The 17,174-nt window shown below is 44.2% G+C and overlaps 1 protein-coding gene across 8 annotated transcripts in view; it reads left to right on the top strand.

Annotated features, from left to right (window-relative positions):
• DNAH10 (dynein axonemal heavy chain 10) overlaps positions 1 to 17,155 on the top strand; it is a 50,288-nt gene extending 33,133 nt beyond the window's left edge. For 5 of the 8 annotated variants that reach the window (XM_068208355.1, XM_068208348.1, XM_068208347.1 and 2 more), the window contains 24 exons: positions 372 to 533; positions 1,078 to 1,252; positions 2,102 to 2,283; positions 2,485 to 2,621; positions 3,481 to 3,698; positions 4,041 to 4,262; positions 4,826 to 4,973; positions 5,860 to 6,139; positions 6,499 to 6,728; positions 7,333 to 7,606; positions 8,255 to 8,359; positions 8,839 to 8,993; positions 9,758 to 9,912; positions 10,127 to 10,310; positions 10,883 to 11,083; positions 12,017 to 12,226; positions 12,602 to 12,697; positions 13,361 to 13,532; positions 13,934 to 14,065; positions 14,417 to 14,628; positions 14,703 to 14,870; positions 15,083 to 15,263; positions 16,253 to 16,398; positions 16,825 to 17,155. In XM_068208355.1, the coding sequence (XP_068064456.1) occupies positions 372 to 533; positions 1,078 to 1,252; positions 2,102 to 2,283; positions 2,485 to 2,621; positions 3,481 to 3,698; positions 4,041 to 4,262; positions 4,826 to 4,973; positions 5,860 to 6,139; positions 6,499 to 6,728; positions 7,333 to 7,606; positions 8,255 to 8,359; positions 8,839 to 8,993; positions 9,758 to 9,912; positions 10,127 to 10,310; positions 10,883 to 11,083; positions 12,017 to 12,226; positions 12,602 to 12,697; positions 13,361 to 13,532; positions 13,934 to 14,065; positions 14,417 to 14,628; positions 14,703 to 14,870; positions 15,083 to 15,263; positions 16,253 to 16,398; positions 16,825 to 16,971 (4,292 nt within the window). In that variant the 3' untranslated portion in view covers positions 16,972 to 17,155. Of the gene's footprint in view, positions 1 to 371; positions 534 to 1,077; positions 1,253 to 2,101; positions 2,284 to 2,484; positions 2,622 to 3,480; positions 3,699 to 4,040; positions 4,263 to 4,825; positions 4,974 to 5,859; positions 6,140 to 6,498; positions 6,729 to 7,332; positions 7,607 to 8,254; positions 8,360 to 8,706; positions 8,994 to 9,757; positions 9,913 to 10,126; positions 10,311 to 10,882; positions 11,084 to 12,016; positions 12,227 to 12,601; positions 12,698 to 13,360; positions 13,533 to 13,911; positions 14,066 to 14,416; positions 14,629 to 14,702; positions 14,959 to 15,082; positions 15,264 to 16,252; positions 16,399 to 16,824 lie in introns of those variants that run through there. The other 3 variants (XM_068208349.1, XM_068208350.1, XM_068208353.1) reach the window with 3 other exon arrangements.
• Positions 17,156 to 17,174: the final 19 nt, after the last annotated feature.

Genomic DNA, 17,174 nt, shown 5'->3' with positions numbered 1-17,174 from the left:
TGAATGAACATGAGCCAGAATCTCCAAATCAGACTTGGGGAAGAGTCTTGCTGAAATCTAATACCAGCATGGCCTCACTCAGGGTTTGACTTTCTTCCTGAAGCAGAAATTCTCATTCATACTTCAGTGGCACTGAAATATGTGAAGAGGATAAAACTCAAGCAGTGTAATGCGGCAAATACGTCGTGGCACAGGGCCACTGTGCCAGCCCAAGTGACATTAACATCATTTGGGCTGGCAGGCTCAGAAAAGGAAAATCTCTCAGTGCACCTCTAAGGATATTTTCTCTTTGTGAGATGGTCTGTTGCTGTGTGCTTGAACACAATCAATCAATCACTGACATTTCTCCCTTTTTTTTTTTCCCTACCTAGCACAATGTAAACGGCTGGATGGGGGCTTGGTTAAACTGAAGGAAGCTGCTGTACAGCTGGCTGAGCTGAATGTGAAACTTGCTGAGCAAAAGATTATACTAACAGAAAAAACAGCTGCTTGTGAGGCTTTGTTAAGAGACATTAAATTAAACACAGAAATAGGTGGGTAGTTTACAACTAGTGAAATGTCCCACAGGCTAAGCAGGGCTCACGTCATCTGTGTTAGGCTGGGTTGGGAGACCCTTAAGGAGCTCCAGCTGCTTCTTGAGGTATCCCTCTTGTTCTGTGTGCTGCTCCCGTGCCATGCCAGAAGAGCGGGTCCCCTGCCTTGCCCAGATTGCCATCCTTGCTCCACATTTGGCCCACAGTACTTTACACAACGTTTGCCTGCCCTTGTCTTCCCTTTCCAAGGTGTAGTTGGAAAGGCAGTAGCAAGAAAGGCAACTTCTGATTCAGAAATTTAGCATTAGGGGCAAATCAGAGGGAAACATGGAGGAAAAGAGATTGTGCATGCTGTGGAAGAACACTTAACTGTTCCTAACCTGGTGATGTAGCTGTAACCAGAGGCAAGCTGGCAACACAAAGGTTCTGACTTGATGGTAATTTCTGATTTTCAGCAAAGAATAAATCTCTATTAGTGTATTACTATATGTTCTGTATGCAAACTTGAATGATCCATTTATGGTCCTGCCTTTGCAATTACTAGCTGAGGAGAAGAAAAAAATGGGTGAAGAAAAGGCTGTAGAGATACAGGAGCAGAATAAGGTTATTGCTGTGGAGAAGGCAGAGGCTGAGGCAGCCCTGGATCAAATCAAGCCTATCATGGAAGCTGCCAAACGGGAGGTCGAGAAGCTTGACAAGGCCGAAGTTACTGAACTCAGGTGACTCATTTGTGTGTACAGTAGCATAAACTCTTGGAAATACACTGAGAGACCCTTGTTTTCTGGGTCTGAGCCTTAGCCTCATCTTTCTCACCTGCCTGTGAAGGTCAGGACATCAATTGTCTGGGTGCAGAGGTCACAACAGAATGCCCTGATTCCTAGCCCACGCCTTTGCCTTAAGACAGTTCTTCCAGGCCTTTGTTTGCTGTTTACCCCATCATTCTCTGGCCTGTGTCTGATGCACCAGAACCCACTGTGGTTTTTTTGCCTGAATAGTGGCTGTCCAAACCTGTTCATTCCTCCTCTTTTTTTTTCCTGTGTAAGTAGGAATACATAACAGTTATTTTTCAGGGATACTTTCATGGCAGGGAAATGTATTTCCCTGCCAAATTTACTCCTCCCTGTGTTTTGATAATGCTTTTTTTTTTTTTTTTTTGAGGATTGATATAAAGGCACATCTGGTCTTTGGCTCTCCCTGAAATAGTTGTCCCCAAAATAGCAATGGCTCTCCCTTCCCTGCCACTTATTCAGTTTCCTTTCTCTCACAGATCTCTGGATTTTTCTCCAGCTGCTTCACTGCCCTAGGAAAGAATATTGAGGTTCAGTGTTTTAAGCTTTCCACTGTTGAAATCCTTTAGTATTTCGTGGATCAAATTGTCTGAATACAAGAATTGGTTCTGAGATTTTGATTAGTAAATAATTTATTGTCTGACTTGAGTTATCTTTTTCACTGTTGTGGCTTGTCTTATGTACAAGCCCCTGTATTGCAATGCCTCTCTTAACAGGGAGTACCCATGTCTGGCATCATGTGCTTTGTCTCCTTTTTTCACTCCCACTGTCTCTTTCCAGGTCCTTTGCAACACCCCCAAAGCAGGTACAGGTTGTTCTGGACTGTATTCTTATAATGAGAGGTTACAAAGAACAAAACTGGAAGAATGCCAAAGCTATGATGGCTGACACAAATTTCCTGCGACTTCTGTTGACGACAGATTTTAGGGAAATTCCGTGGAGCCATGTGAAAGCTATGAGAGGTGAATTTCTGTTCTGGGTATTGCAGTGAATATAGGACCTGGCTAATGGGAACAGCCAACAGAGTCTCTTTAATATTCTGACAAATGTTTCCTATTGTCTGTCATGGCACTGGCTGATGCTGCTGGTAGGAAAAGCTATTTCTTGGAGGGTTTTTGCAGTTATTCGACTCACTTGCAATATTTTTGTGTTTACCAATTTAGCTCTCTTAAAGAATCTTAATACTACCTGGGCTGAAATGGAAGTTATCAGCAGAGCAGGACTGGGAATGTTGAAGTTTGCTGAAGCAGTGGTGACCTACTGTGATGTAGTTAAAACAGTCAAGCCAAAGGAAGAAAAGGTAAAACGTGTTGGAATCAAACTCAGAGAAGGTCAAAACATGATCCTGATGGAAAAGATAATACTTGACCATTTCATAGACTGCCCACCTTTCCTATGGAAGTGCTTAAAAAGTGGTGTTTAGGAGAGCTATTGCAGTAGCAGTGCGGCAGGCTGTCAGTCATAAATCACTGTATTTGTTGTGTCAGGATGCTGGGCTGTGGGTTGCCATCCATGCCAGTGCTTGAGGGACGAGGGAGGAACGTGTTCAGTTGAAATTTTGTAATCGTGCTTAGAAAAACACAGTTCAGAGCTGTTTACTAAAAACAAACTTTAAAACCCATGGCATTTGGACAGAACAGAGGTCAGTAGTACACTAAATCCATGTTCCTTAAGCACAGACCTTCTGATTAGCTTTTCTAGGATGACTGGAGATACAGCTGTGTTATCAAAGGAAATCTAATGTCCAACAGATGACACTGGAAAATTTTGTCAAGAAAAGGTTATTTTATACAGCTGACTACAGAGAAAGTATATTCACTAGATGATATGTCTATTTTTGGAGCCTTCATATTGTTATTAAGCAGACAAACATCCCCTTTTGTCAGGGCATGAGAGTCCTGCTGACCTCCAGTGCTTTAATATTCCTTGTGGGTACAAAACGGGGAGTTTTTTATGCTTTGGAACTGCAGTCAGACCTTGATGTGCGTTTGGGATGGGGAGAGGAGGGTGGCAGTGTCAGTTATTTTGGCTTACACTGTTTATTACCAGAACACTTTGAAAAATATGATACAACCGAAAGAAATGTGAGAACTCAATACTTCTCTCTAAAATCTTTCTCTCCTCTCACACTTTTACTTTTCCTTCAAAATGTACTCTAGGTGGCCAGGCTAGAACGGAACTATGAATTAAGTAAGCGGGAACTGGAAAGGATACAGGCAGAGCTGGCTGCCATTCAGGATGAGCTTAAATCTTTGGGGGAAAAATTGGACCAGGCATTAAAAGAAAACAAAAAGTTACAAGAAGAAGCAGAGATAATGCAGAGAAGATTAGAAGCTGCTGACAAGCTCATCGCTGGCTTGAAATCTGAGAATGAGAGGTAAGTCTAGATTCAAAGAGGATCATTTTTGACACCAGAGGTTCATGTGTCAGGGATAAAATCTATCAGGTGGAGACATTTTTGAAAATTTGCTTTCTATGGTGTTTGTTTCTGAGAAGAGCTATTATCTGTTCTGAGCTAATATCCATTAGCTCTTGGAAAATAACTGAGATTAAATGGATGAAAGTTCAGATCAACTCAGTGTCTGTGGCCCCCATAATAGCAAGAGAAAACCGATTCTAAATTTGGGGGTCTGTCTCTCAACCTGTATCTAAAATAACAGGAAATTCTGCACATATACCTCATCTTCCTGGTACAGAATCTCCCATATAATTATTTCAGGTGGACAGAGGAATTCAAGGAATTAGAAATACGGAAGGTGAAGTTGCTTGGAGATTGTCTGCTCGCTGCCTCCTTTCTATGCTATGTGGGAGCCTTCAGCTGGGAGTTCCGTCATGAAATGCTCTATCAAGTGTGGCAAGAAGATATTTTCTCACGAGAAATTCCTGTCAGCCACCCATTTAAGTTAGAGAGCCTCCTGACCAATGAGGTGGAGGTTAGCAGGTTTGTCCAGTCAGCAGACCTGGGGACTACTGGATGTGACTTTATAAAGTGGGAGTCTGGAGCTGAATCTGCAGCACAGAATTGGCATTGTGGGTGGAGGTGCACAGCCATACCAGAGAGAGAATCTTACTTTGTCCTTCTGATTAACGGGGGCCATTTGTTGTAACAAGCTGTTGTACTTAACACCCCAGGGACATTCACTGCACTTAAACACATGTAATACCATTTCTAGGAAGTTTTTTAGGCGTTCTCTGTAAAATATGTTTCCATAACCCAACAGGTGTCTTTTCATTGACTTCAATGGGTTTGATATGAAACCCAGGCCCAGGTAGCCCATGTATCAACTACCACAGGATTGCTCCCCTAAGGCAACAGTCAGTACTTTGAGGAGTGCAGTTACAGTGAGTCAGGGTGAGCTGTGACTCTGTCCCCATAACCACATACACTGTGTGTGAGTCTAATTGTGTGCTCAGTGAGTTGCATCATTTTGCTGACAAATGAAATGTGCTGCTCTCCCATTGAGGTTTCATCCCAGGCTGGTCTTTGGTCCATTCTGTTCCCAGGTGGGTTTCTCAAGGATTGCCCCCTGATGAGCTGTCTGTCCAGAATGGCATCCTGACAACGTATTCCAGCCGCTTCCCACTCTGTATTGACCCACAGCAGCAGGCATTACATTGGATTAAGAAGAAAGAAGAAAAGAATAACCTGAGGGTAAAGATGGAAGATTGCTTTACCTCATTACTGATTGTTTTCAAAGCTGCATAAATATCTGTCACCTTGAATGGGGAACCAGTTATATATCACAGAATTAATGAATGGTTTGGATTGGGAAGGACATTCTAGTTCCACCCCTGGCCATGGGCAGGGACACCTTCCACTATCCCAGGGTGCTCCAAGCCCTGTCCAACCTGGCCTTGAACACTGCCAGGGATGGGGCAGACACAGCTTCTCCGGGAACCTTTGCTAAATATCTCTAATCTGCAACTGAGGTAAATATCTCTTCCTGTACTGGTCAGGTGAGGATGCTTTGGTGGAATTAGGATACGCAGTGATTAACCAGGGCCTCAGCACCCTCACAGAGAAGGATTCGTTCCTAATACCTAATTTAACCCTGGCCTCTTTCAGTCTGAAGCCATTTCCCGTTGTCCTATTGCTAAATGTGCTTTCCAAAGTCCCTCTCCAGCTCTCTTGGAGCCCCTTTAGGTTTTGGAAGGTGCTATAAAGTTTCCCTGGAGCCTTCTCTTCTCCAGGATGAACAACCCCAACTCTCTCAGCCTGTCTGCACATGCAGAAAGAGTCTAACAAAAAGGCTGGTGTAGATTGTGATTAATCTCAGCTCCAGGATGGAACTTCCATGTAGGACAATGTACACACTTAGAGGCACAGCTAGAACTTTAAAGGGTAATTTCCAAATGGAAATTATTCTCAGCTAATCTGCTACTGTTTTGTGCAAGTGCAGTTTATATCCTCTGTGAAAGGAAAGACAAAAAGCAGCAAAGAACAAACTTCATTAGTGTTGGCAGCTACTGCAAAATAATAATGTTCAGCAAATTGAATATCAGTTCTCCTTTCATGTTTTCCCATTGTTCTCTTGCAGATGGCTTCCTTTAATGACCCAGATTTCCTGAAACAACTAGAACAGGCCATAAAGTATGGAACCCCTTTCCTGGTGCACAGTGTTGATGAATACATCGACCCTGTGATAGACAATGTCTTAGAGAAGAATGTCAAAGTTGCACAGGGGCGAGCATTCATTGTCCTGGGGGACAAAGAGGTGGACTATGACAGTAATTTTAAAATCTACCTGAACACCAAATTAGCAAACCCAAAGTATTCTCCCTCTGTGTTTGGCAAAGCTATTGTTATCAATTATACAGGTAAGCTTAAGTGTGTATGTAATAATGAAGTAAGGATTATGCTGTTGTGCAAATCTAGGGCCTGAGTCATTCTCTGAAACCTCAACGAAACAAAAAAATTCATACTCTCCCTTATATTCAGCACCTGATTTAATAGAAAGTCCTTCTCACTTCTCTCTTCTAATCTGCAACTGAGCTAAATATCTCTTCTTGTACTGGTCAGGTGAGGATGCTTTGGTGGAATTAAGATACACAGTCATTAACCAGGTCACTCCATTTCATTGCTGTAGTTTTTTGAGAGGCTCGAGGTTAAATAAGTTGTATAAAAACTGTCCTGTGCTTACAAAAGTCTGTGCTTTGTCCATGTATTGTACCTGTAGTTACGCTTAAGGGCCTAGAGGATCAGCTGCTCAGTGTCATTACGGGTTTTGAAAGGAGGGAATTGGAGGAACAGAGAGAACGTCTCATCCAGGAGACAAGTGAAAACAAGAACCTGCTGAAAAATCTGGAAGACACTCTCCTTCATGGACTGTCAACTTCCACAGGAAACATGTTGGACAATGTGGAATTGGTGCAAACCTTGGAGGATACAAAATTCAAAGCTACTGAGGTACCAGCTCTGGGCTTTTTGGAAGGGTATCTATGGGCAGAATGTAGTCTTTCCTTTTTGTTGTGCTTCATCTTTTACTTCTGAAGCTTGCAAATAGTTTGAAAGGAAATTGAGTTTTCTCATGAATGCATTGCATCTTTCAGTGTTGGGCACTATTTTATGGGTCAGAGAACCAAATCCTATCTTCAGGGAAGTACTTAACAGGACCAAAGTAATGTTTGTTTACAGTTCTAAGATGAAAGAATCCATTCTTGGAGTTTTCAGGCCACAGATGGGCAAAGCCACACTGGACCTGATCTAGTGGTGGTCATAACCAAGCTTTGGCCAGATGTTGAACTGAAGATCCCCAGAGGGCCCTTGCCACACTATTTCCATGATTTTTGTAAATATTTGCCTTTACTTTTCACAAATATACAGGGTGGGATTCATTTTATCTTATTTTTAATTTTTATAATTCGTACAACTTCTTTTGAGTTACCTGCCCAGACTCCCTCTACAGCCACACAGAGAGGCAGGCACTGAGCAGCTCTGATTACTGTGGTATAATAGATCCACTCTGGATCAGCACAGTAATTACAGGTGTATAAAACCCCTGTCTGCCCAGGTGATTGAGAAACTGAAGCTGGCTGAGACGACCGCAGCAGATATCGACCGTCTCCGAGATGGCTACAGACCAGCTGCCAAGAGAGGGGCCATTCTCTTCTCTGTGCTGGCTGAACTGGCATTTGTCAACATCATGTACCAGTTCTCACTGGTCTCCTTCTTAGAGGTTTTTGGATACTCTCTTCGGAAATCCATGCCCAGTCCTATTCTTCCTAAGAGGTTAAAAAACATAATGGATACACTGACTTTGAACACCTACAACTATGGCTGCACAGGTTAGTGCTGTTTAACCAGGGGCTGAGACTGTGTAGTGCAAGTAAAGGTGAAGCCCTGACTTCAGCTGGTTCATGTCAAAGAGGCAGGTTACCAAGCAGGGAATTCAGCGATGTTCAGGTCTCATCACCTCTCCTGGTTCACACTTTCCTCCCTGCTATTTCTGATAGAAGAACATTGCACATTAGCCATTAACTCTTGCAGAAATGTTTTTCTTAACACAGTTACAAATGGTAAAGGCAGCCATAGAGCTCATAGGGGCTGTATTGACTCTTAAAGCCTGACTCAAAGCCCCAGCTTAGATCCCCCTGATCACAGAATCATTGCATTGTTCAGATTGGAGAAGACCTTTAGTAATATCAATTCCAGCTATCAACCAAATTATCTTTGTGGGGTGACCAGATTAACGAATCACTGAATGGTTTGGGTTGAAAGGGACCTTAGGAATCATTTGGTTCCAATCCCCTGCCATGGGCAGGGATGCCACTCACTAGATCAGGTTGCTGAGGGCCCCATCCAAAATGGCCTTGAGCACTTGCAGGGGTGGAGCATCCCATCAGTCCCACAACAGATGAAGGATGTGGATTGAAAGATTGCTCCAGTTGCACAAGCTTTTGCAGCTGATTTTTGAAAATGTCCCTTTAACGTAGGCTTGTTCGAGAAGCACAAGTTACTGTTCTCCTTTGATATGGCTGTCAAGATAGAACAAGCTGAAGGCCGAGTTCCACAAGAAGAATTTGATTTCTTTTTGAAAGGTAAAGTGAATATTTATATGTAAGTATGTAGCTCTATGTAGCAATAGCTAAAAGATCTTTTGAAGAGAGATCTTTGGCTAGAGATGATTTACTATGAGCCAGCACCTCAATAAGGGCTCCCACTGAGGAGAGCTGCAATGTGTTGGGTTACACAAACTGGGGATCCTGCTATTTCTATTTCATATTAGCTAATTTTTAGGATGTTACCTGAGGAAAGTAATCTGTAGTTATTTTCTGACTAGGTTGTAGTTATTTTCTGACTGTGTATACATAATTTTAGAAATGTTTGCAAAGATAAAACTCTGGCTTTTGCAAGCACTTGTAAAATGCCATCTTTCCTTCAGCAGACCAGCCTAATCTTACAGTGCTTCCAGGAACAAATTTCCACTTGGTTCCTCTGTGCGGAGGGACTGTATGTGTGGTCATGCATTGGAGGGTTTCTGACATGGACACTGACTCTGGTTTCTGAACATGCCTAGGCAATATTTCCCTGGAGAAGAGTGCCCGAAAGAAACCGTTCGCTTGGCTGCCAGATCAAGGCTGGGAAGATCTAATTCACTTGTCTGAGCTGTTTCCTGAGAAATTTGAATCTCTTCCAGATGATGTGGAAGAAAATCCAGATGTATGGAAAAAAGTACGTGCTTTTTTGCAATGCTGTTTTCTCTCCTAGTTTTTCTTCTGGTATTAAATGGTCAAGTGTGATGCAATGTGTCAGCACTCCACAGGGGAGATGTCACTGTGGGCTTCTTCCCTCAAGGCCTTTCTTTGCTTCTTGACCTCAGTTAATGATTGGTTTATTTGCAGAAGAATTAAGATTATATTATTTAAAAAACAACCAAAAATGTCTTCCCTGATATACCGTAGAATTTTTATTTGTCTGTCAAATGCCTTAGAGGAGTTATTTACCCTGCTGTAGTCGGTGGAAATTTTCTGTTCATTTTGACAGTCAACATTTCAGTGGTGTTTTTGTGCTGCTGAATTGTGCTTTGATCTTCTTGTGGCAGTGAATTCTATAGGCTATTGACAAACACAGATTTCCTTTGTTCCTCCTTTAGCTTCATGCCATGTCTTCTTGCTTTATAAGAAGTCTTCTTGCAAGTGATCTGTTAATACCTTTCTGCTTTTGATGCTATTTTCTATATCTTAAGATAATTAATTGACATAAAGTGAAAGTACTGGACTTGAATACTTCAAGTGTTTCTGGACTTGAATACTTCATACTGAAAAAGTTGGATTTTTTACATTCACCTGAGCTTTTAATATTTATTTGCAGCTGATTGACTTTCTTTGTTTTTGTTGTGTCTCTTGGCCCCTCATTCATCAAATTGATTTTCTCTTTCCTAGTAATTTCCCTGACAGAGCCACTGGGTTCATTTGTATGCTATATTTTCTTGCCAGTGGTACGACACAGATGCTCTGGAGCAGATCCCACTGCCAATGCACTATGAGGGCAATGTCACAGACTTCCAGAAGCTGCTCCTGCTGCGGTGTTTCCGGGTGGACCGGATGTACCGCGCGGTGATGGACTACGTGACAGTGACGATGGGCGAGACGTGAGTCACTCTCCTCTCTCAGATCCCAGCCACAGCCCTCACACAGAGCTGCAGCTGTAATCAGCTTTGTCAATGGTTCTGTAATTTGCCTGAAGAGCAGAGCAGGGTTGTGTTTGAAGCATTTCCATGTGCCCTTGCTGTACCAGGCTCTGTTCACACGTGGCAGCTGCTCTGTGCCCATCAGCCAAAGTCATTGGGCTTCTCCCTCTGCCAGGTATGTGCAACCCCCCGTGATCAGCTTCGATGACATCCTGCAGCAGAGCAGCCCTTTCTCACCTGTGGTTTTTATCTTAAGTCCTGGCTCTGATCCTGTCAGTGACCTCATGAAACTGGCTGAGAGGACAGATTTTAAAGCAGATAGACTCAAATTCCTGGCCATGGGACAAGGCCAGGAAGAGGTAACTTGGATGGGAGGGTGGGGATGTGCTGTGTGCAGTGAGTGTGAATTGCAAGCCATGCTCCTAATGCTCTGGGACTGATCAAATTTCCTTTCCGTAGATCTGCTTCATTTGAAAAGGAGTTACCTTATGATTCTGACATAAATTTGTCAGTTTGGGAGTAACATTTTACTGAACATGAAAGGGGCCATTTGGCTGACTTGCTGCTGTTCTGGGTTGGGTGAGGGTAGATTCAGAATCAGATTTTCGGCTATTAAAAAGTAGAGATGAGAAGATGTTGCTGTGTAGGGACATAAGGTAGTTGGAAGTTACAGTGTTTGCTACCAGAAAGTTCTCCTGTTGCTTCTCCTGCCTTTCCTGTGACTTTCATTTTTGTTATGGACACGAAGGCAGGATGTCCAGAGCTTAAGAGCTGATTGAATTTGCCAAGATTTCAGTCAGTGGAAGAACTCCTATCAGACTCATTTAGGCCACCACTTTCCGAGCGGGAAAACCCGCTACACGAGCCCATCAAAGGCAGTTTGTTCTCAGGGTAAAGGGAGAATTACAGATGGTTCTCCCTCTGTCCTCAGATCGCTTTGCAGTTGCTGGAGGAAGCAGTGGTTCATGGACATTGGCTCATGTTGCAGAACTGTCACCTTTTGGTGAAGTGGCTCATCCATCTGGAAAAGGCCATGGAGAAAATTACAGAGCCTCACAAAGACTTTCGCCTCTGGCTGACGACTGACCCAACGAAAGGCTTCCCAATTGGAATCCTGCAGAAGGCCTTAAAGGTGGGGAAACCCCAGCCAGGAGGGCATGTCCTGCCACTGGTACTCAGCAGAACAGGCTGGCTCTGGGAGGAGCCTGACTTGAGTGCAGCGCACTGGCCCACACTTATCAACTCACTTTTTGTCTTTATTTAAGCCAAATCCTTTTTTCATCATCCTGTTTATTTTCCTGGCATGTTTCCTTTGGGTGAAAACTGTTCAGCAGTTATTTCAAAGCAGAGGTTTGTGAGTCAACTTGGAAATGTGACAAATGGTCTTTAGATTTAAATGCTGCCACAAGTGAGGAGTACCTGGAGACAGAAATAGCCCAGTCAGCCCTGATGCTGCAGTGCAGAACCAGGGCAGTTTCAGCCTGGCAGTGCCAGTGGAGCAGATGTTGGAAGTGGATAATGGTTTCCAGCTGCTACTTCAGGCTGCAGTGTTTATCACTCAAGGCTGAGCTGATTATTTTGAAGGCACAGGCCATGATTCTGCCCTAATGTTCTTTTCTGTGGCTGCTTTACTGCTGCTGTGGTGCCCTGTCCTGTAAACATCGTTATTTAATTTCACAGATTGGAAAGCAGTGGCTCAGTGGCAGCTCTGGGCTGTTCTCCCACTCCTCCTGCAGTGGGAAGGGAGCTGGAGTGGATTAAAATGTGTAAAGTACTGCTATTTCAGTAAATTAGATCTTCAAGTATGAGAAATATTCATGTCTTGCCAATAATACGACTAATTCCAAAATAATATGAGAGTTCTCTTCGCATAGGTGTGTTTACCTTGATAAACTTAAAAGGTCTGTTTCATGTCTTTACTTAAGAAAAAATCCATATTTGACAGGCATTTGGAAAACAACTTAAATGTCAAGTTTGCATTGTATAGCTTACTTAATGTGATATATTTACAACTTATTTTCCTCAAATTATCAGCAATTGATGTCTTCCCTAATTATTTTGATAGGTTGTTACAGAACCACCTAATGGTCTGAAACTGAATATGAGAGCCACCTACTTCAAAATTCCCCAGGAAGCCTTAGAGCAGTGCCCACACCCTGCCTTTAAATCCTTAGTCTACGTCTTGGCATTTTTCCATGCTGTGGTTCAGGAGAGAAGGAAGTTTGGGAAGGTTGGCTGGAATGTACCATATGATTTTAATGAATCTGATTTCCAGGTAAGAAAACAATTGCTATGGCTCTTATATTCTTGAGTAGCTCAGATTATTTTTGAAAACACAGAATTCCTCCAGCTTTAACCTTTGTCACAATTAGATTTTGCTTAGTATTTCTTTCTGCTTCTGAGGAGTCATGTAGACTCCTGATCTTCTATAATGTCAATTTAGGATGCTAAAAATTGGATTCCCAATCCTTTATGCTTTTATTACCTCTTTCATAGGTTTCTTAAGAGCATTTATACTTAACTGTTTTTTTTAATTTCCAAAAGAAGTAATTGTTAGTTTTCAAACAAGAACTACATTAAATAAAACCTATGAATATGTATATCTGATTTATGAATCCTCTTATCTTACATGTTCCAACAAATTCATTAGGTGTGCATGGAAATCCTTAACACGTACTTGACAAAAGCTTTTGAACAAAAGGATGATCAAATCCCTTGGAGCAGTCTCAAATATCTTATTGGGGAGGTGAGTGCTACAATGCCACCGCAGTTCAGATAAATGAAGTTTCCTTTCTGCATGGGCTGCATTAAGTAAAGCTGGGAATCTTTCCTGGGCAGGTTTGAAACTCCAGCATAGCCCTGAGCAAAGGGCCTTAGTGTCGGTCTCAGGGAATTAGGGCCACTGTGTGCACCTGCACAACAGGGAGTGATGGTGCTTAATTAATTCTGAGAATTGTGAGAGAGCCCTTGGGACGCTGTGTGGAGGAGCACAGGGCTCTTGGCACCTGGGGTGTCACTGGAGCTGTACAAATGTGTGTTCTCAGAGCTGCTGCAGCTGCACTGCACTGGCAGCTGCTGTAATGTGAAGTCCTGCAGGAAACTGTTACTTTGCAGCACTGGATCCCAGCTGAGCATGAGCTGGTACCTCAGGAAGACACCACTGCACACAAATCATCCAGATGGGTGATGAGGAGTGCCCAGAGCGGCTCTCTCCAGACCAATGCCAAATATTTCCTTCCTGTCCCCCTGAGAGGGCACTGGAGATGTCCTTGGGATCCATAAGGGAGACTGTTGCACCACAGGCACTGCAAAAGCAAAGAGCATTTCTGACCTTTCAGGGATTTTTGTTTTTAACCGTATTTTCTGCTCCAAAAGCCAGTGCAGTGACATTGATGTCACTGATTTCCAGGTCATGTACGGTGGGCGTGCAATCGACAGCTTTGACCGGCGCATCCTGACTGTCTACATGGACGAGTACCTGGGGGATTTCCTGTTTGACACATTCCAAGTGTTCCATTTTTATAAAAGCGACACAGTCGATTATAAAATTCCAGCAGGGAAGGGAAAAGATGACTTTGTTGGTAAGAAATGCTTCTCCTGCCACATTAAGAAAAATCTGCTTCCAGTGTACATTGTCTCCATACATCGCTGCTGGGTGTGAGAAGCTGAACAGAACACCGGGCACTGCTGGTGTATGGATTACAGGAGCAGTCCTTTGGAAAGTGACCTCGTCACTGAGCTCCTTGGGTGTTTAAAAAAACCCGAAAAATAACCCAAACCACAAAACCTCAGTAAAGCAGCAGGTTAGTTTTGTTAATGGTATATAATATTTCTGTGGGGGAGTCCCTGTGTGTGTTTAGAAGTGTTTATTCGTGCATTACTCCAACACCAGGTTTGGCATTTGATTTTTTTATTCAAGCAGAGCAATAGCAAAATTCCTGTGGTGTTCTGGGTTACCAGAGCCTGTGTGGTTGTATTCCAGAGGCCATAGAAGCTCTGCCACTTTCCAACACCCCCGAGGTCCTGGGCCTTCACGCCAACGCCGAGATCGGGTATTACACGCACGCAGTGCGGGACATGTGGGTTCACCTCCTCGAGCTGCAGCCCCAAACTGGTGCGTGCCCTCTCTGAACTGGGTTTGTGAACAGGAAATCTCCAGTGGCAAGTGCTGAGCCCTGGGGACAGGGACACAGCCCCTGTGTGTGGGGAGTGCTCTGGGGGCTGTGTCCGGCCCCGGGGAGCAGAGGGAGTGGGACAGCCGGAGCACAGCTGCCGCAGGGCTCAGCCCTGCCAGGCTGGAGGCAGCTCAACACCTGCCCAGAGGCACAGCTGGGGACAAGCAGGGCTGAGGGCAAAGGTCAGAGCTGAAGAGGGGGAAGACTGATGCCAAAAGGTGACTCAGCTCTCAACCTTTTCTCAGAAGATTTAGTACAGGTTTAGTCTCACCAGAATTTTTTGGTTTCAGGTGAAACTGGTGCAGGAATTAGTCGAGATGAATATATTGCAAATGTTGCCAAGGATATAGAAAACAAATTACCTCAAGTATTTGATCTTGACCACATACGTAAAGGTTATGGAGTAAACATCTCCCCTACGACTGTGGTGCTGCTGCAGGAACTGGAACGTTTTAATAAGCTCATTGTTCGGATGGGAAAGTCCTTGGCTGAGCTGCAACGTGTAAGTAAAATCCCAGCAACTCGATGGGACCAGCTGGGCTTTGCCTGCCCTCAGAACTCTCACCATTGTTCCAGGCCTTGGCTGGGGAAGTTGGAATGAGCAGTGAACTGGATGATGTGGCTCAGGCTCTCTTCAATGGGCAGATTCCTGGGATCTGGCGGCGGCTGGCCCCTGACACCCTCAAAACACTTGGCAATTGGATTATTTTCTTTAGAGCTCGATATGACCAGTACAGCAGCTGGGTAAGCAAGTGCCTCCAGACAGCCTTTTGTTTTGTTAACCTGCACCATGTGCTGTGCAGGCTGGTGCAGAAGCCAGTGAACACTTCAGGTAAGTTCTTGAACTGGTGCCAGCACTGCATAACTGTGGATGCAAGGCAGACTCAGCCCAGCTCCTCTCTAAGGGCAGTGTAGGGTGAGTGCCAGCTGCTGCCCATCACTGTCTGTGGCTGCAGGTCAGCGAGGGTGAGCCTGAGGTGATGTGGCTGTCAGGCCTGCACGTTCCTGAGTCCTACCTGACTGCTCTTGTTCAAGCCACCTGCAGGAAAAACAGGTGGCCCCTGGATCACTCCACCCTCTACACAGAGGTAACCAAGTACAGGAAAGCAGAAGACATCACTGAAGGGGCTGCTCAGGGTAAGTGTTTTCACAACTGTTTGGCAAAACCAATTAAGCAGTTAATTGTTGAGAGAAAGTAATTGCTTGGCACACTAAATTACTTGGGTTAAACCTTGGCAGGCATTTGCCCTGGGTTTGCATTTCACAGTCCTCGTGAGTTCCAGCTGGGTTCTGTCCCTGCAGAGCTCCTGTGTGCATGAAGCACGCTCTTCCCACCCACAGGCAGGGACTTGAACTTACCCTCCTCCCTTCCTTGCTCCCTATATATACATACATACATACATACATCTAGATCTAGATATATATATATATATGTGTGTGTATATATATATAAATAAAAAGACACACTGATTTCTTTATGCCTAGAACATTACCAACTCCAGCAGGCTTGTAAAGATCTATTTACACCACAAATAATGTATTGAAATGTACTTAAGCAAAAAGTACCTACAAATATGTATCATTTATTGTGTAAATAGCTCTTTATGAGCTCTCTATGCCTAGCACTGCTCTAATAACTAAATATAACAAGCTGGGTGTGGGGAACAGCTAAGCAAGGCTCTGAGTACCAGCTCTGATTGGGAACAGAGGAGGAAAAAAAGTCTCATTTCTTAGAAATCTAAATGCTGTACTTGGTATTTGCACCAGAACAACTTTCCCAACCCTTCACCTGCTCTCAGTGACCCAATGATCAGGCCCAGGGGACTTAGAAAGCTCTCTGTGACTTGGGCAGTTGGAGGGCAGCAAATCATGTTTATTCCTACTCCTATCACGTTTAGTGCAACTGAGACAATTTGATTTGATTTGATTTCCTTATACAGCTGGATGATTAAAACAAAGCTCTCAGAAAACTGCACCCTGTGCAGCTGCAGTTTGAAATGCAGTGTGTTTGTGATGATGACTGTAGTGCCCTGAACAGGGACTGCAGGAACAATTATCTTAAAAGATCTCCTAGAGCTTTTCTAGGAGCTCAGTTTACCCAAACGTTGCATTTTCTGCCTTCACAGGCTGCTATGTTTCTGGTTTGTTCCTGGAAGGAGCAGACTGGGACATAGAGCAGGGCTGCCTCATCCAGAGCAAGCCCCGTGTCCCGGTGGTGGAGCTGCCCATCTTGAGGATCATCCCCACAGAAGCACACAGACTCAGACTGCAGGTGAGGCTCCTGAATTACCTTCCTTCTGCTGTCACAGCTCCCAGATGGCAGGCCCTGCCCTCTCTGCCCACAAGCTGCATTTTATCATTACCACTCCCATATGAAGCACCTGGTTTAACACTTCTCCTTACAGTAGCCATCACTACAGTTTTTTTCTTCTAAGGGGGTTGATGCATTTGTTGCCTCTTTTCCCTTCAGGCACTCTGGGACAGGGATCTTGTGACACACTCCCCCTACTCTTTCAAATACTTCCCATCCCCAGGAAATGACATAAAGGACATTTACATTTTCTCGTTATTGGCTATTTAAGACCTCTAACAAAAGTGAATTTCTGAAGCCAGTCCTGTCTCCTCGAGGCCCGTGTTGTTTGCAGTTCCATGCAGCAGCTCAGGCACTGCTCAGTGTCCGTGCTGCCTCCTCTTGCAGAACACGCTCCGGACCCCGGTGTACGCAACCTCCATGCGCCGCAACGCCATGGGCTTCGGCCTGGTCTTTGAGGCTGACCTGTACACTTCCAAGCACATTTCCCACTGGGTCCTCCAAGGTGTGTGTCTCACCCTGAATGCTGAATGACACTCAAAAACAGGCACCATGTTCTTCCCCCAGAATGAAACCCTTCAGAGGCACAGGGAAAAAACCCTCAACCCAAGGAGAGATCTGGCACCATGGGTGGGGTTGAGTTCACTTAGGCACACCTGACTTTAGTTAGAAGGAGCCTGGTTGTATTATACTCTCAATAAACGTGTTTAAGAATAGAGTGTTTTTTGTAGTTTGTG

Source organism: Anomalospiza imberbis, chromosome 18 (genome assembly GCF_031753505.1).
Source record: "Anomalospiza imberbis isolate Cuckoo-Finch-1a 21T00152 chromosome 18, ASM3175350v1, whole genome shotgun sequence".
Classification (NCBI taxonomy): Eukaryota; Metazoa; Chordata; class Aves; order Passeriformes; family Viduidae; genus Anomalospiza; species Anomalospiza imberbis.
Note: the sequence above shows the minus strand (reverse complement) of the source record. Positions and strands in the feature narration are given on the sequence as shown.